Source organism: Gambusia affinis, linkage group LG11, assembly GCF_019740435.1.
Source record: "Gambusia affinis linkage group LG11, SWU_Gaff_1.0, whole genome shotgun sequence".
NCBI classification, from domain to species: Eukaryota; Metazoa; Chordata; class Actinopteri; order Cyprinodontiformes; family Poeciliidae; genus Gambusia; species Gambusia affinis.
The window spans coordinates 11,602,306-11,629,182 of NC_057878.1; the positions used below are offsets into that span (position 1 = coordinate 11,602,306).

General features: G+C 37.8%; 2 protein-coding genes across 2 annotated transcripts in view; one reads left to right on the forward strand and one right to left on the reverse strand.

The window, feature by feature from the left end:
- Positions 1-26,764, forward strand: tmtops2b (teleost multiple tissue opsin 2b). Its single transcript, XM_044132548.1, has 4 exons — positions 1-895; positions 13,056-13,381; positions 18,514-18,747; positions 25,189-26,764. The coding sequence occupies exons 1-4, from the start codon at positions 529-531 to the stop codon at positions 25,339-25,341; spliced, it is 1,080 nt and encodes a 359-aa protein (XP_043988483.1). The 5' UTR covers positions 1-528; the 3' UTR covers positions 25,342-26,764.
- Positions 18,831-26,877, reverse strand: part of st6gal2a (ST6 beta-galactosamide alpha-2,6-sialyltranferase 2a) — a 51,110-nt gene continuing 43,063 nt past the window's right edge. The window contains exon 7 of the mRNA XM_044132547.1: positions 18,831-23,480. Within this exon, the coding sequence (XP_043988482.1) occupies positions 23,233-23,480 (248 nt within the window). The 3' untranslated portion in view covers positions 18,831-23,232. The remainder of the gene's footprint in view (positions 23,481-26,877) is intronic.

The following is a 26,877-nucleotide window of genomic DNA, read 5'->3' on the forward strand; positions in this document are numbered from 1 at the left end:
TCGACCAAAGCGCTACAGTCTTTCGTGACGTAAAAGCAGCCGTGCCTTTAAAGCTGGTGGAAACCACACCACGTTAATCCTGCTGGAGTCTGCACTGAGGACGGATTACAATCAACTCTAATGCACTTGAAGATGACAGGCTTCCCTGACAGGCATTAATACAGTAGTATTAATTCAATTTAACCTGGCATGGTGTAGACTTTTTAGCAGAAATGTGAGGTTCATCAGCTGAAGCTGATCAAATTTCTGCGCGCTGAACGCAGAAGGAGTGATGCATTGAGGTTAACAGGTGGCCCCCCTTTTTTTTTTCTTCTTGGAAAGGAATTTTCATTTTGGAGGTATGTGCGTTTTGAACTTAACACGAGGCTCTCGGGTTGTGCGAGCAAAATCAGCCCAGGGAAAAACTTGAGAAAACTACTGCTTTAAAAAACAACAACAGACGAAAAACTTTCCACGTATGAAATGAGTCGCACGGTTGCTTTGTCCAGTGCGACCAAACTTCTCCAGATCAAAGACAGAGTTAGATGAATGAACCGCAGGATGTTTTCTGGTCAGGGTGCTGTGAATTACAGCTTCAACCAGAGCGATGGCCTGGAGACCGGCGACGCGTCCGCGGGCGCGGCGAAGCTCTCCCCGGCGGGCTTCGTCGTGCTTTCCGTCGTCCTGGGCTTCATCATGACTTTCGGCTTCCTGAACAACTTCGTAGTCCTGCTGCTGTTCTGCAAATTCAAGAAGCTGCGCACGCCGGTGAACATGCTGCTGCTCAACATCAGCGTCAGCGACATGCTGGTGTGTTTGTTTGGAACCACACTCAGCTTCGCCTCCAGCATCCGGGGAAAGTGGCTGCTGGGGCGCGGCGGCTGCAGCTGGTACGGATTCATCAACTCCTGCTTCGGTACGTGTCTTCTGCTGTTCTCACAATCTCCTGCAGAACGTGTCCAACTCAATTTGTTTTTGCGATTTAATGCATTGATTCGACTTTGTTTTTTGTATTTTTTTTATTTCAGTGTAACTTTTAATTATGAAACAAACATAAATAACCAATGTAATTGGCATAAATCCTACATGAGGGACAGATGTAACGTGTAACGTGCAAGACACAGATGTCACAGGAGGAAGAAGGAACAGAGAGATATTTTTGTTCAACAAATTCCCATTTAGACTTGGAATAGCTACAGTTTTTACACATATCTGCAGCATTTCTTAAACTACTTTACGATGCGTTTTTTTAAAAAAAAAAGGATGGCTGACTTGACTTCACAATGAAATCCCATCAGATTCTAGCACACTGCCTGTCTATAAAGCCCTAAAGCAAACAGTCGCCACCCATATTTAGCAAAAGAGACATGGTTTTGGATAGTTATTACATAGATGATCATATTTCAGCTGATGGCTTTGATCAGCCTTGTTTCTTAAACAACCATGTCAGAAGACACACCCATGTGGTCAGGAAAAATATGTTCATTTATAGTGGTATCCAGTAATAAAAACTGCATGCCATTAAATTCCAGTTTATGAAATTTAATGTAAAATTCCACTAAATTTTAAGTGTGGGGGGCGGAAAGCCAATTATTTGAATTTCTCTCTTAGACCACAACCCACTTCCTCTATTATTATTATTATTATTATTATTATTATTATTATTATTATTATTATTATTATTATTATAGTCACAGTCCTGATTACAGACTGTAATCTGTAATAGATTACAGCTAGTCTAGTGGATGCCCTTAGAAGTTTCAGCAATCTAAGGGGATTTCTGGAACTTCCAGAATTTGATGACAAACCATCCTATGCATTATTCAGAAATTTGGACGTACTGGACCTGTGAGGGTAACCAGGGAAAAAACTTTGCTGGGCAACATAAAGTTTGGAGTTTGGATCAATGGAAAAATGCCATGTATGTTGATGAATCCAGATTTTACCCTGTTACAGAAGAAGAGAGGCAGAGGACGTGATACACCCATCATACCTTCTGTACAAGGCTGAAGGCGTGTTACTATGATCTGGGGCTCTTGCAGTCAGCCAGATCACAGACATATTCATAGAGACATTGGCAGGTTATTAGGCACTGCACTCTCCCTGGCTACCTTAATAGTTGAAGAATCTTTGGTTTCCACTCATTAACTATCTGTGTCTTTCATAATCATTTTACACATCTGAAATAAACTCTTGCAATTAAGGTAAATGTGTTGCCTTTCAGCCATCTGACTGGCAGCAACAGGTGGTGAAGCGCGAGTGCAGAAGTGGTCAATAGATAATTGCTCCATTCTGACCTTGAGCTGTCTCTCCAGTTATAGTTATTTTAACATACAGTACAGATTATAAACTAGTTGAAATGAACAGAGATTTTCAATAAGCTAACTATTTCAGTAAAGTTTGAAATGGCAGCAAATCTCTTAAATTGTCAAACCTAATTAGATGCTGCGCTGGAAGTATTTTTCTCTTGTTGTACAATCAGGACAGAGAGGCTGACAGAGATTAGAGGCACTAATGTTGTTTCTACTTGGGTAGCAATGCAATTATAAAAACAATTATTTTAAATGTGGCAAATCTGCTTTCATTCAGAGCTTTAAAGTGTTTGTTTGGGCAAGATTAGAAGATAACACACTATTATTCTGATATGCACATTAGCAAGTGTTATATTATTACTGAATATTTCAGAGTTGGGTTAAATCTAATTAATTTTCATAAGGGACTTTTACTGCAGAGCAAGATGGTTTTATTTACCATATTATTTGCGCTGTGATGCACAAACGACAACTGTGACAGTTTGAAAATGGTGAAAAATTGCTAATTTAGTTATCAAGTAAAATGTCTGCTCAAATCTGCACTCGCTATAGAAAACTAAAATCCAATTTTTACAAACTATTTCACTGTGCTCAAGATCCACTTTCCCTTAAAGACAAACACTAAGGTTAGTTTTTTTTTCTTATTAAACGCTGTCAGGGGAGGATTATGTTTTGATGCCGATGCTGGGGATTGCAGAGCCTTTGGCTGAAGGCTTTTTGTATATCTGTCCAGAAGGTGGTGTGACAGAGTAACAAATTGGTTTCTGTAGTAACCGCTTCTGGAAATATTAGATAAGACTGCTGAGCTCATTTGCATTCTTGTTAGCTGCATATTGCAGCCAACAATAGCTGCAATATGCAGGTTCAGCAGGGATACTAGCTAAACACTGAACAGGTGAAATCAATGTGAAGTCCCTGGAGACTGGGCCAACAGGTGTGAGTGAACGAATAAACCCAACCCAAACAGCTTTAGCATTAATACATATGAAAAGCCCAAAAACTAATTTGTTTTTACCAATTACTAGAAGATCCTTTGGTTCAGAGCATCACTTACCTGAAAAGCTTCAACATGGACATTTCCCTTTGCTTGATTTGACCAGAACCAGCAGTCAAACAGCTACAGAGTCATCATAGTGAGCCGATAATAATATGTCCCCTGATGTTAAATGTAATAGCAAAGTTCTTCATAAGCATTTTACCTGCCATTTCTACAATAATTTTACCTATTTTACTTGTCATTCTGTGACGTTAAATGATAGGCAGTGGTTAGGCTTGAGCTGCAAGTGAAAGACCAAATGTCACTCTAAAATATTGCAAATAGATTCCATTAGCTGCTAAGTACAAGAGGCAACGTGGACAGCAAATGCTTATTTCAAGGCGTGATTTTTAAAGCTGTCATAATTTGCTGTGAGGCTTCAGATAATTTCTGGTTTTCCACTTTCAATAATGTCAAGAGTGTGGAAAACCGACACAAACGGCTTAATTTTGCTGCCACTTGCTGATACAGTGCCTCAAAAGTAATCACACCCCTTGAACCGTTTCACATTTTGACTCATTACGACCACAAACCTCATCGTAAATTATTTGGATTTTATGCATCTTTGCTACGTCAAAGGAAAATGGCAAATTGGGTCTGACTGTTTTATGGGCGAAAATATCAGATTAGGGTCACATTCACCTGCTGTGTGAACATAACTTATTCTAGCAGGTTTGCTGCTGTGCCATTCACTTTTCTTGTTCAGGTGATTGATTGAAGACAGCTCTGTGACTTGTTCAAGCTTGAAATATTGTTTCATAAGCTAACTCTGCTTTTAGCATTTCATCCCTGAATGGTCTGCTCTGTCTCTTGGCTTTCATGATGCTGTTTGTTTGCTTATCTTTTCTAATAAACCTCTGAGGCTTTCACAAAACTGCTGCATTTATTCAAAAGCATAAACTAGTCACAAGTGAAGGCTATTTGCGAGTTGAGTTACTTCTCAAGAAATTTCGGTGCTCTGACGTTTTATTCTCAGATTCATACTCCTTAAAAAAAAGTAAAACTCTGAATTGATAAACAATTGGGAGACGTTTTTAAATACAGGAACATTTTAAAAAGTCCACTTCAAGCATTTTTTTGTTATAATTTATGGACATTTTCAGTTTTCAGACATTGACAATTGGCACAGGGAATCATTTCTTTGTATAGTCAAATTTTTTGTCATTAAGACTAGAATTTATATGTTTTTTTGTTTTCCATGCTCTAGATCAATGGTCTCCAACCCCCGGCCGCGGACCGGTACCGGCCCATGGACCAATTGGTACCGGGCCACGCAAGAAACAATTAAATATTGACGGTTCCTCCTCCCCCCACCCCCGGGCCGCAGCAAAATTGCCAAGTCTTGACCGGTCTGCGGTAATGAAAAGGTTGGGGACCACTGCTCTAAATGGAAAAACATTTTTTATTATTTTGTTTTTGTGCATGTTTGCTATTTCTCCTAGCTCTAAAGCTAAAATTGTACGTAGTAATTTTTTATTTAATTTAATCATAGAATAAATTTATTTTATTAGCAACTGTTCAAAAACATTTAATAGCCCATCTTTATTAAGACAACCTTTTCTTTAAGAGGATAAAGAGCAAAAATATCTCTTTGGATTTTGGATTATCAGCTGTTTTACATAAATCCAATAAAACTTTTGGTTTAACATGACAAAATCTTTAGCAATTCTCTGCATACAGAAAAAGTTTATTGAGACACGTACATTTCCTCACACAGTAATCAAAACATATCCAATTTCTCTGCACTTATGGAGCAGTTTTGAACTTAGTCTTATTTGTTTCTATATTCATGTCTGTTTGCTTTTTTATCATCACAGTGGGGATTTTGGAGAAGCATTATGATAATTTCTCATCCAAAAGCCTTGAATATTTCATGCTGTGTTAAAAATGAGCAGGTGTTTGGACTTCATTTTGCCTGGGGCCTCTATGCTGTGCTGAAGGGGCATAATTTCTGCATGAATAAAGCTTGATCCAGTGCCCTTCTGAATTCTCCTGTATATTCTGTTGTGTCACAATACGGACATATCTGGTGGAAAGCAGGCTGTGATTCTTAGAAATGAAAGTCTATTCCTTTCAAATTTACAAAAAAATACAAAGTTGGTGTTTGTATTCGTATTTTAAGGTTTAGATAGTAATTGAAAAATACTGGGCACTGTACAGTCTTTTGGCATTTTACCAATTAATTCCCTTGTTGGGGCAGCAGTACACAATCATTGACAGTTTTTGTGGGTACCAATCAGATATAGTCAATCTTAACTTTAATAATTTATTTCACCAAGCTGCTTTTCCTGCTCTTTTGCTTTTACTTCAGATAAGATTGCCAGGAGACTAACCAGAGAACCATAACCAAAGATTAATTTGCATTATTTTGAATTAAGTTGCAGTGTCACAATTGATCGCCATATGCTCCAAGCAGGCTTGATTCAAACAGGAATAAAAATCAAGGAAGGTGCACAAAGGATCTCATCTATTCTCCTGAGGAATGGCAAAGACACAGACATCTGGCATCTTTTCCAACATCTGTGTCATATCTCGTCTAATGTGCTTTCACCTTTTCAATCTGTTTACCTTTTGCTTTTTTATATGGAGTCAAATGCCAGGATCCAGCCTGAGCGGGATGACTCATGCTCATCTGCTCTCAGTCTTATGTCTTGACTTTTATCTTGTACATGTGAGATTCCTATCTACCTGTTGCCAGCTTTCACAGCATTCCTGTCTGCTGATAGCGTTCATTTCAAGTAAGCATGGTTTTTAAAATGACACGGTCTTCTTTGTAACTTGGCCTTGCATTTGCACGCCTCTCAGTATGGTATGTCACTACAGAGGATCTTAACATTACCAAATGTTGGGAAAAAAAACAGACTTGTACTTGTAAATACAGTGTTGTATTGTGATTTATTTAATGTATATACTATATTTTACTGAGGTCGATCAATCCGGGGTTTTTTTTCTCGATTAAAGACTTTTGTTTTTATAGACAGGGTCTCTTCATATGTTCTTCAAAAGATGTTCCACTTTTATTTATTGAATAGATCTCGTTCAGTCGCTTGTTGCACAGTATCAAACATTCTGGGTGTAGGGAAGGGTGTTCGTCTGCTTTCAATCTGCTGGTTATTTAGAGCAACAAAAAGATTTAGTTGTTTCTGTGACATACTGCATGCCCTCAGTAATTGTATTCTTGTCTTATTTTTTTATCTCTTATCTTATGTTTCCTGTGGCCTGTACTGGGAAGAAGCCTCAGTTTTTCACTGCATCATCATATCTTTGCTGCATCTGGCTTTTTTGACCCGGTCAGGCTAAGCAGTCTCATGATGAAAGTGAACTCCGGCTTTCTTTTGAGTACATCCCGATCAATTTGGAACTGATCATACATGAAGGTAAACCACACACCTGCTTTGACTTATTGCCATTTAAATACCACAGGTTCAGTGGTGCTAATATTTGGACAACAACGTGAATTTACTCATCAAGAAGTTACCCATTCTACACTGCGCCACTTTGCAGTTTACGTTTGAGGTCTGTACCTAACCTGTTTGTCAGTGAATATGAATTGTGTTTTAACCCAGGTCAGCTTGACACGACGTTGGTTAATTGCATTTACTCAAAAGGCAATTTGTAATTTTGCCCTGTACACCCAGTGGGTTCACCCAATTCACATTATGTCAATAAGCAATAGATAGATCTTGTAATTGGTGCAACTGACTGGAGCACTTGTGCCAGCCATGAATTTGTCCCCAGGCAAAGAGCCACGTACAGAAAACTGATAAACACTGTCATACTGAGCGGTCTCAGGAAAGAAAGATCAATTCCCTATATTTCTGCAAGTAGAAATAGGGAACTTAAAATATGATAGCTTCCATACAAAAAGCTGCGTGAACATTTGCATTGTGTAAAATAAAAGAATTAAGAACAAGAAATGGGCACGAGTTGCTCTTATTGCTACTGCTATTATGAATTTCAATAGATGTTTGGTCTTTGCCTTTCTGGCATGTAATTTACCTTTTGTGTTATGTTTTTAATTTAAATCCTGGCACAGCTAAATGCTACAGAGAACTGATAAAAAGCTAATTAAATAAAGCATGTAATTGCTAAAGTTGGCACATCTACAATGTCGGGCAACTACAGAAAGTAAAACTGCTTCAGCAACATGAGAAAGCAACAAAAATTTTTTTTTACCTTAAAGCAATGTTGCTTTATAAACCCCAGAGCTTTCTCCGGTCCTTTCTTTTAAAGAAATGGTTGTCGAATTAATGAAGTGGTGAGATGGTAGATAAGGCTATAATCTACATACCGTATCAAACAACAGCAGCACACCTGCTAATAAGAAGTGACCTCCTTTGTTCATATTGAATACTCAAGGAAATTAATTCTGTATCCTGCAGCTCTTAGTCACAGACTTTCAACAATGAGTTTAGCTTCTATTAATCAAGCTTTCGAAAAAGTCTTGCTCATATTTTGCATAATATCCAAATTTAATATAATGCAATGCAGTGTTAAGATATGATAAATATGACACACAGTCGTCCCTTTTTCTGGTATCTTTTCTCTTCTTTGCCTGACCCCTTTGTTTATTTGCTTAGTTTTTCCTCTAATTTAATCAGCTTTGCCAGCCTGTGCAGGACAATAACTCTCTGCAACTTTGTTTACTTGTTCAATAAATAGTTCAGTTTATCTGCAAGATCATTTGGAAAATATGTATGAAACCTGTATTTAAAGCTTCTGTTAAGTCTAAACAGTAGACAGATCACAAAACACATGAGGGTATATTTTTGAGTATATTGTAAAAGAAAAATAAAACACTATTTCAGTGTTTTAGTTGAGGAAATTTAGATTTTACGTCTGCAAAATAGCATTAGACCACAAATATGTCAATTGCATCTTTGTGAATATATAAATAAATAAAAATCCATTCCCAGGAGCTGAAATTCCCAGATAATTGCAAGTTATTTCACTGTAAATTAGGACTGAAACGATTCCTGGAGTTATTTGAGGTGATTCTAAGGATTCTAGGTACTCGATTTCTTAAAATTCCTGAAGAAAAATGTACCTGCCTCGAAGCTTCCTTAAGTTATGTTTTATTATTTAATGCACCGCATTCCTTATTTGCGTTGCGCAGCGCTCTCACTTCCGCCTGAGTTGTTGACGAAAGCTAAGTGTTAGCAGCATAACGTCCAATTTTCAAGTTCGGCCTGGGAGGATTTTACTGATTCATGATAATATCCGGATTTTTGTTGTTTTTCGGGGAACCAATAAACATTCTCAAAATGACGGGAGCGATGCTTTGAGTGCGGCAGCTTTTCTCTTCCCGGAGCTGCTGGTTCAGAGCGAACGGCGGGGACGAGCACGGAGGGATTGTTTATACAGGTGAGCGGATAGACTGAACACTGTGGGCGGCTTTGCTTTAGATGTGTAGCTTTACTGACTAACCCCGGAAAATAAATTTCATATCATCCCAGTGGCAACAAATGGGTGGCGCAGCGCATCGTGACGGTGCATAGCTGGTAGATGAGTTTATGTGCGTGACAAATGCAGGAGTCAAATCCCGTCGCCAACATGGACATAAAAGCTATAAATGTTTGGGCAAGGTGAGAGTTCATCTGTTAAACTGACTGGAGATGAATACAAAACCTGGAGTATAGACATCTTTCATAAGTGTATTTGTGAGCCTGCCTCTTTATCAATAAATTGAATATAATTTCAGGTTTTTGTATAACTTTTCTTCAGGTTAACTTAGAAAGTGAGCTATTATTGTTACGAGTTAATTTTCTAAACTACAGAAAAGTTATTGTTAGGGAAGCTCAAATGTGAAAAATTATTGTAAGAATAATCAACAGTTTACTTAAATATTTGTTTACAACAGCCCTACTGTAAATAAATTGGGCAAAACATACATTTTATAATCACAAACAGGCCTTTAAATATAGATTCTGACAAATTTAGATTTATATTTCATAAATATGCTTTTCATTACTTTGCTTTTATGTAGTTAAAGTGATGAGTTTTATAATCACTGACAGAGAACTTTATTAAAGACAACAATATTTGGACAGCATTTCTTGTGTTTTGCTGTGTTGGCCTTGTGATGCACTTGGCTTTTGTCGAGTTTTTTTTGTTGTTTTTTTTTTTTTTTTTTTTTTTGTCTGAAAGTAATCAGCAGAATTGAAGTACTCTGAACATTTTCCAGCACACATCAGGTAACGGGTGCACAGCTGAAGGACCTTAAACTTACAGAAGGCTAGATGAGTCTCTCTTGACACCAGCTCGGATAGATTATCTCCCCTAAACCTGTCTCAGAGTAAGACACGAGGGTTTTAGAGATTTTATGGACCCTTTGGACGGAGAGCTGGTCAGTAGTCAGTCCAGGAGAGTTGTGAGGTTTGGGGCTATTGCGCAATAACAATGTGTAAAGCTGGCAGAGACTTACTCCAAGAGGCCATGACTGAAGTGAATGGTGGTTCTTAAAAATATTCACTCATTGGGAGCTGAATCCAAATGTAATGCATAGTAAGCAATTTTGATATCTGAGTTCCTTTATTTTACTAGTTTGTGTTATATGTCAAATATTATGTTAGTTCTGTAAAATTTAAAACAAATAAGTCAACACATATAAAACCCAATATTTAATGTAACAAAAAAGATAGGTATAATAACTTTTATTATTTTGCTACATAATAATCTGTGCTTTACTATTTTTCTTTACTTTTTTTCTTCAATATACTCTGCAATGTCAGGTCTGTCAGTTCGAAATACTATAGAAGACAAATTTCTTCAAACATTTCCTCTTGCTGTTCCTTTAAATAAGACTGTCTGTTTATTCCTCAGTCTGCTGAGACTGATCCTTAAAAGACAACAAACAGACCACCTGCAGAGAGAAATCTTCAAGTCGCTTGCTTTTTTCCTTCAGAGGGATTTTCTTGTCATAAATAGAGTTTGATTGAGCCTCTTCACTCTTGTCATTTATTTTTGAACACACCAAAGTCAAGAGACAATAGCAGAGCTTTCAGTAAAACAAAACTAGAGGTCAGCTGCTGATTCTGGGTTTTATGGTTAATGGTAGTACCTCAGAAGTTAAGGCAACTACTGGATGAAATTTCATGCTTGATGCTTTTTGTGTAGTTTGGCTGATTGTTTTGTAGAGACGGTTGTTGTTTTAACTTTGATTTATTGCAAGTCTGGAATGATATGGTTGAACAAGTTGCATCTTAAATTTTTAAACTTTCACCACAAATTTGATTAATTAGCAAAATGTACAAACAAGACACTTCTTGCAATAAACTATTAAAACAGAAATAGTTTTAATATTACAGGTAGCCAAGAAAAAAACATGCAGACGACTTCAGAAAGCAGTGGTAAATAAACCATGTTTAGTTCTGGTCTCTGCAGGTTAAACTCTGTTAATGCAATAAAATGAAAGAATACAGGACTTAAGCTGTGTGTTATACTGATGTCATTGTTAGTAAAGTGAAGAAAATATTTATTGCATTTTCCTTGCTTTCATTTACATAACATTGCCATAATAGTACGGTGGCTAAGTGACAAATTAAAGTACTGTAACATTGTAGCCAATAAGAATGGATTTAATTGTGGAAAACGAGCTTAACAGGTGGTATTGCACATCAGTCCTGTGATTAACAGTGCCTAGCAGCACAGATGCTTTAATCCACACTGGCAATATGACTGCTGTGTGTTTGGTTACAAAGCAAATATCCTTTCAAATATTAATGCTCTATAAAAAGGTTTAAAAAAATTTGCAAACGTCTTTTGACTTGGCTGACTGATGAGAAAGAAAAACTTTGTAAATCCAGAGATTGAACAGGTGCTACTGCCCTGTGATAACTCTTCTCCATTTGCACGCTGCGAGAAAGCCAGCGGCGAGCCGTAGTGTTGGGGGGGTTTATTTCTAATCTGGCACAAACTAAAAGCAGATGTTTCTAATGAAAATGAAATTACTTCCCAGCTGAAGGCATACAGGTAGAATAACCAAAATCATATACATATAATAACGTCAATTTTGGAAATAAACTGAAATTGGTATTATTATTATCATGAGAACAGCAAATGCTCCAGGAAATAAATATAAACAACAAAGGAAATCAGTTAAAAGCTTCTTTTTTCCTTTTCTTTTGCCATAGACAGGATTTTAATAACTTCCAGACTGTTTAGGAAAAGAGGCAATTTCTCAATGGAAATCCTCGTTACGTGCTTCATGTAGCATGAAAGTCTCCCCTGGCTGTGTTGTAACTCAGTCCTTCTGAACCTTAACAGAAAACTCCTGTTTTTTTCTTAAACAACTTGTTAAAGAAAGCATAAATGTCGTATATTAATCTTTATTCTTCTTGACATCAATCCCACTAGAGTCTTACCCAGAAACCCAGAGTAGTACCAGGCACTGGATGTGCACAGATCTTGACTCTGTGTCCACCCTCTTTTCCCATGGGGTGTGCATCTTAGAAACCTTCGAGAATGACAGCTAAGCTGAGAGCTGCTACAACCTGTTACGAACAGAACAAAGCGGGAAAAGCACAAGAAGGACAGAGACTTTCACTGGGTTCTTTTACTTTTATCTGTGATTAAAGCTCCTTGTCAGACTTTTCTGTTGAAGTTACTCTCCATACAGATACCCCTGCCATCTGACTTACGAAAAATGTTCAGTTACATAACAGCAGATCAGAAATCCTATGGCAGCAACTTGTTGCCTTTAGGCATCTAGAAAGAAAGAAGACTGGAAAGAAAGCTGGTGATCAAACTGAGCACCAGAATCGGGGAAGAAAAGAGGTTACAGTAACTTTGAGCTTGGCGTGGTTGTTGGTGCCAAACAAAGTGGTCTGATCTACTTTTCATCGATTAAGTTCAAAGTGCCTTACATAATAAAAACACAATAAAAAGACATAAAAAAGTACAGTTAACCAGTGACAAACATTACATTTTGACAAGTGCCATCATCAAAATTGTCAAAACACATCAAACATGTTGGCCAATATTCAAAGGCAACTCAAATCTTGATTCAAAGTAAGTCACTGTTTCAGCTGTTCTGCCGTTTTCTGAAAGTTTGTTCCAGATTTGTGGCACATAGAATCTGAATGCTGCTTCTCCATGTTTGGTTCTGGTTCTGGGGATGCAGAGCAGAACTAGAAGCACTATCCAAGTATCGACCATTTACCATTTTCATCGTTTGTACTTTCCCTTTTTACTCAAACCCGCACATCAAAAACAAATATGTTCGAGATGTGTGAGAGCAATGCATGGATTTCAGAAAAATTGGACACGAACAAAGCGGTTGGTGGTCAAAGTACCTTTCAGAGAATCGAGTTTGAAAAGAATATCACCATAAATCAGCGCATGTGGAAATGATGAACCAGGTTTAATTTATTGCTCAGTGAGAAATTATTAACTCAAGCAGCAGTGAAGGCTTTGCTGCACCTCAGAGTGCTAGAAATGAAGGAGTCAGCTGACGGTTGAGAGGAGCTCTTCATTTAATCACCTGTCATAAGAATTATTTTGGTTGCTGTCTCTAAAGTCTCTAATTTGTTATTGTTAGTCACATATCTGGAGGAGTAGTGATGTACGGGCGGCGGCTTCTTTGTGAGTAAATTCTCCGGGGAAAATGAGTGAAGTTGAAGGACATCTAAAATAGAAAAATTCAGCATAAAATATTTGAGTGAATGTTTGTGATCTCCATCCCACTCTCAGTACCTAACACCTCCACTTCTTTGTTTTTTGTTCCCCAGGTATTGTATCCCTGATCTCACTGGTGATCCTTTCATACGACCGCTACAGCACTCTGACTGTTTACAACAAGCGCGGACCAGACTACCGGAAGCCCCTGTTTGCTGTTGGGGGGTGTTGGCTGTACTCCTTGTTTTGGACAGTGCCTCCTCTCCTTGGCTGGAGCAGCTACGGCTTAGAGGGGGCTGGAACGAGCTGCTCCGTCTCCTGGACCGCTAAGACCGCCGAGTCACATGCCTACATCATCTGCCTGTTTATCTTCTGCCTGGGTCTGCCCATCCTCGTGATGATCTACTGCTACAGCCGCCTGCTCTGGGCAGTGAAACAGGTACAGTGGAGCTCGGTATTCACGTGTGTTTATTTGTAGAGGAACAATTATGGCACATCATGTTGAAGACAAAATTACAAACAGTGGCTCTAAATATTTTCAGCTCCCCAGAGCAACTTTATCCTGCTACTATTTCTGGTGAAGTATTCAAACGTCACCAATTATTTGACTAAATTTAAGCCCATTGTCCCACAACTATTTTTAGCATCTCAATCTTTTGATCTTTCAGTTGTTGTTTTTTTGTTTTTTTTTAAATTAATCCATAGTTTTGCAACAGTATTCTAAAAATATGCCTTTGCCAAAGATTAATACCAACTTTGGGAAAGGCTTTTTAAAATTAATACCTAAAATCTACCTCTAGAGCACCTAAAGCTTTTCTCAAATTACAGAACCCTCCAGGTTTAATTGAGTCCTTAGTTAAGAGAAAAAAGTATTAAATATAAGATAATAATTTTTTTTCTTATCTTAGCACTATTCTTTCTGAAAAAAACATACATTTGCACCTACGAGTGTATGTTCTCATACAAAACACATTGTCATTTCTGAGTTGTTTTCAGAGTGTCTAAATCAGGGGTGTCAAACTCCAGTCCTCAAGGGCCGGTGTCCTGCAACTTTTAGATGTGCCTCTGCTGCACCACACCTGTAAAGCGTAATTAGGTCATAAGCAAGGCTTTGGAGAACTGATCTACACATTAAGCCATTTCATTCCAGTGTTTTGTACCTGTGGCACATCTAAAATCTGCAGGACAGTGGCTCTTGTGGACTGGAGTTTGACACCTGTGATCTAAATTAACTGCATTTCAGTAGATTTTACCTTCAGTCAGTGGAGATATAGCGCGTATAAGTCTTGTTGCACTATTTTTAGTCTATTATGTTCACGTGTTGTGTTCTTTTGTTGCTATATACCAATTACTGGGATCTGGTCATCCTTTTTCAGAGAAGATATTTGTGTCTTGTGTTTTGTATTCCCTGCTCACTGATTTGTAGACTGGAATTTCATTCTTCTATTTTTATCCACATCGAGGAAGGAGGGTTGTTGGTGCATGTAAACCTTAAAATGTGTCCAGAAATGTCCACTGTTGACCGATGTCCATATTTATTGGCCTGTATTCAGAGTCTGCTAGGTTGACGCCTCACCATGCATTGAAATGTTATTTTTGGTTACTACCTTGGCTGAGTTAGCATTGAAAAAGCTGTTTGCTGTAAGATGCAACAAGCGCTGGGAAACAGAGAAAAATAAAAAGCTTACAAAAACCGGAATACAATGCAATTAAGTTGAGCTGTATTATGTTGTGTAATAGGGAAAACATCTTAAGCAGCTTAGCGGAAAGCTTTCTGCCTGTATCCATTTTTTGAGATGAACTCTCTTCATTCCTAAAGGCAAAACTTCATATAAAGAGACGGAGTGGGGTGCTGCAGGTAACTGGATCAGTGAACTGGAAACTTCAGGGCGAGGTTGTAATCCTCTTGTGTTTGTGTATCCATAGATAACTGCAAATAAAGATATTTCCCTGTCAAATGTGCAGTGTATACATTCAAGAAAGCATTCGGTTTCATTGTGTTTGTCTTGATGTGAGACTTCGGGAAATTGCTGTGTATTAAAGCACCATAATGCATTATTTTATTGCATATTTATAAATTTTTGACATACTTTATTGCCCTTTTTATATGGAAATATAGAGCTAAAAGTGTCTCCTTCCCCCCGGCTAGAAAACTCCCGCTTATAGGTCCTGTATGTGTGTCTTTCTATGTGAGGACACAAATTCAAAACTAATAAGTAAAGTCATCTTGTATTATATATAGCTGGTGCTGGTCAATATCATCTCATGTGGCGCTTGAGGAAGCCTCTGCCACTTCTGGTTAGGTGTGGCTTTATGTTGCATACAATGTCACCATGGGAATGAATCTTTAGAAGAGTACACACTGATTGCACTAGCAAAAAAAACCCCATTAATATTAAAAAAATTAATTAAGAGTTTGAGCCGCTTGTCATGAGTTGGAGGGACACGTTAGACACTTGTAGCATCTTTTTTCAGCTTTTCATAAGGTTTGGTCACAACATTCTTCTAGATTGTAGGATTCAAGATTGTATTTTTCTTCATTTTGATTCACATCCAAACTATGTTGCAGAATCTGGTCGGCTGAAATTAGACTTTTCTCCTCCTCACCCTCCCTGTAATCTGTGGAGTTCCTCAAGGATCCATTTTGCAATTCATCTTGTTCAAACTGCTCTTAATTTTTTTTTGGGGGGGGTCTTATCATCCGTAATATATTTCCATTAATTTCCATTACTAGAAGTGTTTTTGATTGGAAATTTAATTTGCGGGTCTCAAGATGAATTAACTGGACTTTTATTTCGGAGAGCAGGAGAAAGTTGCAGGGGGATTATCACTGGCCTGCTCATCTGACAAAGCCTAAACCGCCCAGGCTTGTTGAGAGGTGTGGAGTTGCTTTAATCCTTTGTAAAGCACTCTGGACCTCAGAGTGACCCCACTGTATCAATAAGCAGCTTTCACAAAGTGCCTACTAACGTAAGAAATCTGCATGGGTTACATTAGATGGAGTACATTCTCTTAACTCATTACATCTATTGTCTCTGTCTTTGAGCCGTCATTTCGCTAATGTCGAGTAGAATAAAGAAATGCATTTGGATTTGTTTCACTGGGATTATGCCTTTTGTCACAATAATTACACACAAATGTGAGGAAATTATAGTATAAGCAAAGAAGGATTAATTTGTCGTACTTGATGGTAATTCAGTTTGAAGTCATTTATCTCTTATTTTAATGCTGAATTTCTTTAATGAACTTTATAAACAAAGATAATTACAACAAGTTAATCAGCAGGAAGTAGAAAAGCAGCACATGGAAAAACGTACATGCAGATTAATCCATCTAAAGGGTTAGACAAAAAATGTTTCTCAAGTGAAATTCTATCATTTATATTCTCATCAGGGAAAGCTGTCAGGAAAAGTGGCATTTAGAAGAAAGTGCATGTGTGTCATGAGACCACAGGGAGCATTTCTGGAGATAAAGAGCATTATGAATATGGTAATCTCACTATAATCTTTAAAGGCTCAGATTACTTGATTCTTGGAAGAACACAATGTTTAACTCTGCCATGATTCTCAACCCGTGATCAAGGACTACTAGTGGTACTCGGGAGGCCTTTAGTGAGACTTATAATAAAACCTGTTATTTCTGAGGCAAATATGAAGCAAATAATCTGTAACTTGTAAAAGCCAAGCAGATGGTAGTCAAGGACATTGAGATACAACTCAGACTGGGAGTGAAGTGAGTCTGTCGGCCTATATTTTGCATTCAAATATAAAATAAGCTTTAATTGGATGTGCTTTAAATAAATAAAAACTCTCAGATGAGCAAATAACTTCTTTATTAAGGGAGCACAGCAGCCATATTGGTTTTTAAAAGTCTTAAACTTTCAACCCTGATCCAAAAAAGGTTGAAAGTTTCATGCTTGGGTTTATACACTTATACATCCTTTCTGCTTATTTCCTCAACTTTTTATATGGATTTTTTTATTTTCATTAATTGTTGCTGGAATTGAAAAGATCCAACTCCTGTTATACTAGAAATTATTGATTACATTGATGGATCTGTAGTTACTAATTGTTGCTAAAACCCAGAGAATCATTTCATTGATGGCAACATAGTTGCTATCATACACAAATGGTTTCATTGTAGCAAGAAATTTGTATTAAGGTGGTTTATTTCCAACATTATCCTTTGACAATGACTGTTTTTATAGTTTTTTTTTAATTTTATCTCAAGTTTGTTACTGACCAGTTAATAATTAAATTATTAAATTAATCATGCACTGCTACGAACATAAACTCCACTGCAACACAGGTCAAATATTATTGCACGTAGAAAATCGTAAATGGAAAAAAAAAAAAATTGAGGACATTAAAATATCAGTATTGTACAAGAGCAATTTTGTAATTTTACTTAAAAACACATTATATGACTCTCAAACTTAAAGATGATTTCACTCACAAGAAAAGTTGCATGGAAATATAAATCTTTGGAAACATTTCAGTGTAGTTGCACAACTTTCATTCATTATGAAGTAATTTTGTTTTGGCCTTGGGCTAATGATCTTCATAATAATAATCTTCTTTCATTCTTGTTTTATCCTGTTAATAAAAAGTTCTGAAGAAACAGGAAAAGGGAGATGTAATTACACCTGGCAAAATATTTGGCAATTAACTAGAAAACAATTCAATCAACTCAACTGAACTGGGAGCAAACAGAGGTAATGATTTTTAGTCATTTCTAATAGATGATGATTTGTTAGTCCAGATATGTTGCAATGAATGGACATTTATAGATCATAATTACTTTAATTTTCTCATATTCTTGTTTGAAATTTAGCTTAACACACTGCATTCATAACCCTGAAATTCTCATTACTTTTAAAAAATGCACCATTACCTTTAAAGGAACTAAAGCTTATAGCCACAAACTGTGACTTAAATTACTTAATAGTTTTTTGTTTACAACCTATGTATGCTTGTCCACTGAAGCCCAGAAGAGGGTCTGGACTTAAGTGGACAATTATGTGAGAAATGTGAGATTCACACTACCTGGATGAGTCCTTTTAATTTTGAGCCAAATTAATTCTGACATGCTAAAATGTGTCTGAGCTGTTGGAAGGAAATGTTTTGTTGTGGGATAAACTTTCACCAACATGTCCAGGAAGTCACCCGACTTTTCTTCTTGAACACCTGGCATAGCTGAACTTGGACAATGCAACACTAGTTTGGACTTTATTCTCATCCTGATCCATCCATCATGTTGGGATAGCTTGAATCAGGAGACCTCAGACTGCCTGACCATTACCTCTCTGTGCAGCGTTCAGGCTTCATTGGTCTTTTTTAAATAGTTTGAGTTGAAAAGCCGACTTCTTAAAGACACATAAAGAAAGCTTTTGAATCAGGGTAGGATTTTGCATTCATTCAGCTGTTCTTTATCCAAAGCTTTTTGTTTTGCCCAGCTTGTCTTTCTTGCTTATTTTCCTCTTTAAATGGAGCCTGGAAATGTTTAATTCCTGCATTTTTGTTGTTTTACATTCAGGCAACTTTGATCCCTTCCTCTGTTGTTGTCCAACAGGTTGGGAAAATCCGGAAGACGTCAGCCAGAAGGAGAGAGTACCACATACTGTTTATGGTTCTGACTACAGCAGCGTGCTACCTGTTGTGCTGGATGCCTTACGGTGTCGTAGCCATGATGGCAACATTTGGCCCGCCCAACATCATCAGTCCCGTTGCCAGCGTTGTCCCCTCTCTTCTGGCCAAGAGCAGCACCGTCATCAACCCTCTAATCTACATCCTGATGAATAAACAAGTGAGCAACAGTATATTTTTTGCTGTATCGTATAATTTTGGTATGGTTTTCAATTTTAGAATGAGTGACACTTAACACTTTGGCATGTTTCAACAATTTTATTCACACAGTAAAAAAGGAGATAACAGCTCAACTCATAGAAATCCTCCATTTAAATATCATTCAAGTGTAAGAAGAAGAAAACTCACTGAATAATAAAAATCAAGATCACCCTAAGGCTGCTGGGAGTGAAACAGGACCTCCTATCACACTGAAGTATAACCTAAAATTAAATGCTGAACAATCCTTCAGAGGCAGTGTGGTCCATAAGTTCCCACCATAGTAAATCAAAACAAGACATGAAAAGTAGGCCTCAAGAGAAAGGAAAAAATACTGGAGAACGGGTTGAAAGAGGAAAAACTTTATCATCAGTGTCTAAACAATGTACTCTTCCACCACTTATCCACAAGCTAATGTCAACATTTTATACAGCTTCTGGTATTTAACACTGGCAATAAAAAAATCTGTACCAAAGTGGATGGAAAAAAAAACAAAAAACTATTAAGGTCACAGAAACCTCTCTGTGACCTTAAAAGTCACAGAGAGAAACCTTAATTTCCCAGAAGTTGTGTCTTTATTCTGAGTTCGTGTTCCACTTTAAAAATCTGACAAACAATTTAAGGTGGAATTTGGCACAATACTGAATAAATGAAGTGGCCAGAAGGCATCAGGGACCAGCTGAATGCTACACCACAACCCAATGTGGTCCACAAGCATGCAGTAAAAGAAAGATGCAAAAAAAAAGTCTTTAATAAAACAACAAAAACTTTAAAGCACAGTCGACTCCTACAACATTAATGGCAATGATCTTCAGCACAACACAGCACACACAGTTTAAGACTCAGCCCTAGCATGCTCTTTGCAACAGAAAGTACAAATGTACAATATGTTCAGGGCTTTTTGCACGTTCAGTGTGCTACAATCACAACCACGTTAATACCCCTGCAGCGAAACCTGCAGCCTGCAAAATCCTCATATTGCTTATTCTTAGTATAAGCCTTATTACTGGGGTTCTTAAAATGGTCTGGGGTTGGGTACATGTTTATTGTGAAAAAGAAAAGTGTCAACAGGCCTTGCAAATGCTTCTAGTTTGTACCGGGAAGAGGGAGACTATTGACTATAATTATTACTATGCATCGGCCCGCATTACATTCTTTTGGTACAATAACTACTTAAAAAAATTCCAATCAATAAGTAAATTTGAAAATAAAAATATATAAACATCACATAATTGCTTTGGTTGAAAAATAGACATTGTTTTTTACTGCTGCTAAAACTACATATTTAATATTAGTCTAACATTATATATTAAATTTAGTACTTTGACTACAGAATGAATACCCACTACATTTATGTCCGACTGATTGTTGTGCAGAATTTCACCATTTTTGCAAGAACAGCCAACTAGTGATAGCTGGTTAATTAGTTGGGCTATCTGCCGTGGTACATACTACAGTCTGTTGCTTAGCAGACATGATAGTACCTTCATAACTGTAGTTTTAAACTTGCGTTAGCCGTTTTAGAAATAACTAAATGTCTGCATGGGTTTTTCGTGCTGCTAAAGGGAAAATTTTACAAGCACAGCAAATTGGTGGGAGAACGCGCTGCTCAACCCAGAACCTCCGCTTGCATCTCTTTAAAAAGTAATAGCATAAAATTATTAAAACCAACTTTTCAAAACCTTGGCACACACTGACCTCAGGGCATGGCCACTTTCTAGAAACGGCTTGAACAGAATTTATTAAAACCTTTTCAATATCTCATTGTGGGAAATCTTTTCATGGTTACACAATTTTGCATCAATGTGATGAACCTTTTTTTTTTTTAAACTAACTTCTAAGTAATTCACTGAATTATGCGTCATCTTATGCATGTTGTACTACATGTTATTTCACATGTTATCAACCACAACATTAGAATCAGTTGGGGGCCGGGGTATGTTGCTTTATTATTTGCTGTGAAATACACCTTGCAAAAATGATTCTGGTAGTTTGACAGAAGTTCCCTTAAAATGTCATTTCAGACAAATTTCTTTCCAGGTCTGAAATTGTGCTTGGCAACCATTTCCAAAAGGACTGTGCTTCATAAGAGGAGCTGCTCTCTGAAAGACATTAATAGGAATCTTTTTTTTTTTTTTTTTTGTCAGGATTAGTTTTTTCTTTCCACAATGCAGGGAGAGGGAGAGTAGGGGAATTTAATGTTACATCTTCATGTATTAATGGATAACTTGAGCAATCTGTATGTTCTGTTCTGGCAAACATGCCAAAATTGGTTCTCTTATTCCAGTTTTTTCTCCGTCTCATGTCCTCCACCCCTTCTTGTTACAACGGCCCTTGAAAACTTTGCTTTCTTCCTCCTCCGCCAAACTTTTCCAACTTGCAGCAGCAGCTACCTGTGGTGCAATGCTGGAACTATGAAAGGCAAAAAACATGGTCTCTGTTCTAAATGTTATATTTATTGAATTTGATTAAAGTCTAAATGCTAATTCCACTTTATTTTTGTTATAATCTCTCATCTTTAAACCTAAACAGTTATGTTTAGTTTTAAGCATAACTTCTGGCAACACTTCTTGTTGCCAGAAACACTTCTCTGAATCAACATCTCGGAACACGGAGATGATAAACCTACAAATTCCAAACAACCAATCGAGTATGTTGGACAGCTGAGGTCCCACATAAAAAAAGCATCTACACAACAAGAAACTGATGGTTTTAATCGGGGTTGGCCAAAGCAGGCAGTGGTAAAAATACATTCAATAAACAGTGAAATGAGAGCGGAGAAGGACTACGAGAAACCGACCATGGCAGTTTCTCGTAGTATTTGCAAAATCGCTAATTTATATTAACACATCATGTATAAAACACTAAAAGTGAAAATGGCACTCGATTTTAAAAGTACTTAATCCTTTTTCATAAAATAAAGATTGAAAACACATACCCAACCCAAGTCGAAACCCAGAAGCAGCTTTTTACTTTCTACACTACTGCAGCAGTCGCTTTCTTCACATGCAACAACTTTAAATTTTTCATCAAACCACTACCGATTGCTCACATTTATTAAAACACTTCCCTCAAGCCAAATATTTTCAGGCCTTCATTCCCGTGCTGACTTTAAACCTCTACAGCTACCGCCAGATGTGGCACCGGCTCACTGCAAACATAAAACAATCAAAACTTGGAGGCAAAGTAAATCCCGAGACACTGCTGGCCAAAAATCCCGGATTTTTAACCGTCTCTGTTCTGAGCCGGGGTGGATATTGCAACTCTGAACCATGTATAATTGTAAGGAATGCACTTTATCCAAAGTAATATCCCTGTGACGTATGTATGCAGACAGTACAGCAGAGGTGAGCTCCAGTACAGGGTTGGCCAAAGCAGGCAGTGGTAAAAATACATTCAATAAACAGTGAAATGAGAGCAGAGAAGGAGAAACTAAAATCTGAGGGGCTGGTGATTGTTGAGGCAGAGCTGAGAAGTATATGACTGCAGGAAAAACCGCTGTTCCACACAGCATCACAATCAAAGTGGATGGCGATGCAGTCCTGCCGCAGAGTGTACTGCATTTAGCTAAACAGTGACAAGGCAACCCGAGGAAAGTGTTCGGCTGACCATCAGGCACGGGGTAATGGCTGTTCGCAGCACCCGTTTTATTTTTTTTGGCCCCCATTTACGTTCATTTTTTTTTACAAAACGAGTGCATCCTAAAAAAACAAAAAAACAAAACCTCAACTGTGATCAGACTGGTGACTGTCAGTCGTCGTGCAAAGAACAGTGACTTTAGACCAATCATAACATCAGTAGTCAGAAACTAACACCCTGGTGACGACTCGAAGCGGCTTCTGATTCTGCTGGGAGATATGTACAGTAATGTGGATCATCTGTCTTCAAAAACTGCACATTCTTTTTGTTGCTGCAGTGTGCGGAGACTTTTATGAAATTCAGAGTGACTCTTCGCTTCACTCTCTCCACTCTGGATTGTTAAAAAAGAAATCTCAAGTAATAAACTGTGGCTTTTCCTTTAAGTGGATTACCACCCATAAAACTGCAAAACTTTTTTTTTTTATTATTTAATTTTTTTTTACGACTGATGCACACCATGTTATTAAAAACTGACTTTCTACCTAAAACACCGATTTGTTGCTACCCTAGTCAGCTCCACAGCTAACGTGGCTCAGCTAAAGCAGAGTTTTTGTGTCTCACCTCTCTGACCAGTCTCTGGTCAAGTAAATTGTTATTAAAGAAGACAAGGTCTTTAGACAACATCGGAGCTGATCCCTCCCAGGAGGGCTATGGCTTATGCTCTTACTGGGGCTAATTGGAAACGAGTAAGCCTCATTCTTCTTGTCTGCTGTGGCTTTATTGCAACTCTCCCTTGGTCAACCATCAAAGACCAGTGTATGCAGTTTTTTATTTTTATTTGACTTTCAGGCTCAGAGAGTTTTATATTTCAAATGCCACAGTCGATGGTGCTGAAGCCCGGAAGAGTTGCGCGTCCCTTCCTCCGGAGGTCGCTCTCGGGCCCCGTGTTGATGCGCTGGATCAGGATCTTCTCGTAGAGGAGGGGGTGATAGGCGCCTAGTGTACAGGCAGCATCGTAGTAATGCTCGTGGTAGTGGCACAGGTCAGACTGCCTCAGGGAGGGAATGTACTCGTACACGTGCACCTGCTCACACAGCGCCATCATCAGGAGAATGCCTGCAATGTCAATGTAAACAGGGAGAAAGTCCAGTGTTTACGTTTGAAACACTTGCAACCTTAAATTTACGTATTTTTTTGCAAACAGATTTTTTTTTTTATTAAATGCATGATGTTTCTATTTCACACCACTTTGCTAAAGAGGACCTCATCATGTTTGAGTGAGAGATGGAGTTACATCCACATCATGGGCACCTTCTAGGTGCTACAGTAACATTCCTGACAGCATGCAGTTAGTATAAAAATACCGGTGATGAGCGGGGCTGAAATTTTATTGAGAAAAATTACTGTTTGCAGCAAAAAAAAAAAAACAAACAAAAAAAAACGGTACATTTCATCAGCCAAGATTTCTGCAGAGTTTTTGTTCCAATAGAAAATGACTTGTCATTTCTCACACTCTCCTTGCCATGTCTCTGGAAAACTGTAAGACAGACTCATAGTTTGTTCAAACAGCTCTGCTACAGAGCAGCGTTGGTTCACAGTGCAAGCTGTGGTAGTAAGTCGACTCAGGATAAACGCCACCTAGTTTTCGGAAACCGAAACCCCCAGGATATGCACATGCTTACTCCAAAACCTACTCTGAATTTTCACAAATGCTCTGAAGAGGGCCCCAGGGAAAAAATAACAGAAAGCAATGTGTGAAGAGTGAGTTCGTTCCCCACAGCATGCGCTGCAGGAGAGCTTCTCGCTGTGACATGCTGGGAACGCAAATGGCATTCAGCATAAATCTATATTAGTAGTTTTGTCATTCATTGTTGCTCTGCTCTTTCCTGCTGATTTTGGTTTGTCATTCAGTCCCCGATTGTTTTTGTGCTCGCAGCCCTAAATGTCTCCACAAGTCTAAATCTTCTCCATGTTGCTCTCTCTGTGTGAACATTTTCAGTAAACTGTCAAACTGAGGGGATGTTTAGTAAATTATTCTTCCCATGCTGCTAAAAACCTTCGGGGCTTAAATATCGAATATGTCAAACGTTTATTTCTGTAAGTTCAGCATTTTCTTACTTTCTATAAACTTTTATAACTTCTTTGTCTACTACAAATAACTTAATATCTGCACTTATTTGTGTCATTGTTGTGCTTTTATTTCCCTGTATGTTTGGATCATTTGTGTTACATTTGGTGAACCTTTCAAGTCAAAAGCCCCATTAGAAACATATTTACTTAGAAATGTGTTGATGTGCTTTGTTGTTTTTTCTGTGGCATAAAGTGCAAAACAAAACAATATTTATACCTATATATACCTGTCATTATGGATAAGCTGTTTTGTCCTGTGATGTTGGCAAATGGTGACACTGCTAGTATAGAAGATGAATGGATAAAATAGCAATTTTTTCATGTTTTTTCTTGTACAGCTCAGTTCCAGAATAACTAGAAAGGACAATACTTTTATCTTCATGACGGCACCCTGAAGAGATATTAATCACAATTTACAGTAAATTACTCTATAAGTAATTGCACATTTTATTGTCAATTTTTCACAATTGAACCACTGAGCTATTAGAAGTTTGTTCTGTTCTTTATTATTACCTGCTGTGATGCCCTCTGTTTTGATTTGGAAACTAAAAAGATCAAAATTTTTGAGGGAATACTCTGTACAAAGGCAGAATTAGATCCACAGACACAGAGACCCAAAGGACTCTTTGTCTTTTAAAAATGAAGATAAATCTGCTCACTGTGTATCTTTTATCTTTTTTGTCCTGTTTCTCAGTTCTACAGGTGCTTCCTGGATCTGTTCCACTGCACTCACTGGTCGTCAGAAAACGGCAACACCTCATTGCCCTCCAAGACGACGGTAATCCCCTTGAACCGCAGAGTCCACAGCAACACAGTGGCCCAGATCTCTACAGATGCTCTCAACTAGTCTTGACACCAACCGTTCCTCCCCTTTCTCCACCTCATGAGCCAAGCATGAAAGTCCCAACAGGGAACCATCTGTACTAATATGCCGTCGTGGCAGCTTCAATGATTCCAAAAAGACTTTCCACGGGATTTCAGAGGCTGTACGCAGGGATTAGCGTCCTCTCCGCTCGAGGCGATGCTTGGTGATATCGTCTCGCACGGAGTCAGCTTTACGCGTCATCCTGAACATGCTACACTGATTGAGGTCATGGCTTCTCTGCGTGCAGCTTTGATTTTCGTCCATGCCAAATTTATCAAGGCCAGCAATTTGCTTGGCGGAACAGAAAACGACCAACAGCTGATGTTGCCGGAAACCAAGAAAGGTGGATGATATCCATGAACAATAATTTCTGGCAACACTTTTGTTTTTCTGTGAAGAAAATAACATGGCTGCTGTGTACTGGGCTTTTTTTAAAGTGTACTTGCTTGAGTTTCTTTTTCTTTCCTCAAGCCATCTTCGGTATTCCTCTGCCACTCAATTTCTGAGTATTTAAAGGACTTTTTAAAGGTATAGATTCATCAAAAATCCACTTCATGTTTGCCCAGATGTTCCCTTTGAGTCAATTCCCTCTTCGACAATTTATACTCCACTTTATATCAATGCATTACCATTTCATCCCAGCCTGCTTTTCATATCTGTAACTTAAACCGTGTCAAACCCATGTAGGCTACCTGAAGACTTGCTTCCCTCAGTATGAAATTATTTTATTTATTTTAGTGTATAATTGTAAAAACAATACATTTTTTAATAAATTTAATTCCAAATTAGATTTTATTTATACTGATTCTAGTTGCAAATAAAAAAATAAAAGAAAAATACTCTATATTTCACCTTTCAAGACACAAATTCAAAATGTTACAAAAAGCAGTTAAGTTACTAAGAAAGATTCACCTACCTGGATTCTCTCAAAACACTGCTTTCCTCCAATAATGTGCTCACTTTAATCAGTATTATCCTCTGAATGACATCTTAATAAGGGGGACATAACCACTCGTTCTAATCATCTATTCACACGTTCATTAAATAAATCTGCTGAAGTAAGATCAAGCATTCAGACTGAGTAGAATTTCCTTTTCTGAAAGATACGACACGATGGCTGAATTATTTCAGCACTGCATCTGCTTTTAAATGTTTGTTTTTTCTGTTAAAAAACTGTGAAAGAAAAAGCTTGTGTCTATTCTTCAGTTATTCACTCTGTCACCGAAAAAGCCAGCCAAATTGAAACTTCTGCCTGACTTTGAAATTTAGTCATAAATTTTGGGACTACAACCGCTCCAGTTGTTTTTAGCACTTTGACTGTAAATAAAGCAAAATGTTTCAAAGGATCAAAAAGTACATGTTCCACCTGTATGTAGCCAAAACCTAATAAATTTGTCTCTATGTATTCATTTGTCTTGTCATAATGTTCTTGCGTCTATAAAACGGCTTGCGTTTTATTTCTTTCACAGTATTTTTCTTCTCATGCTACGTCTTTGCGTTAAAGCCTACCTTTACCAG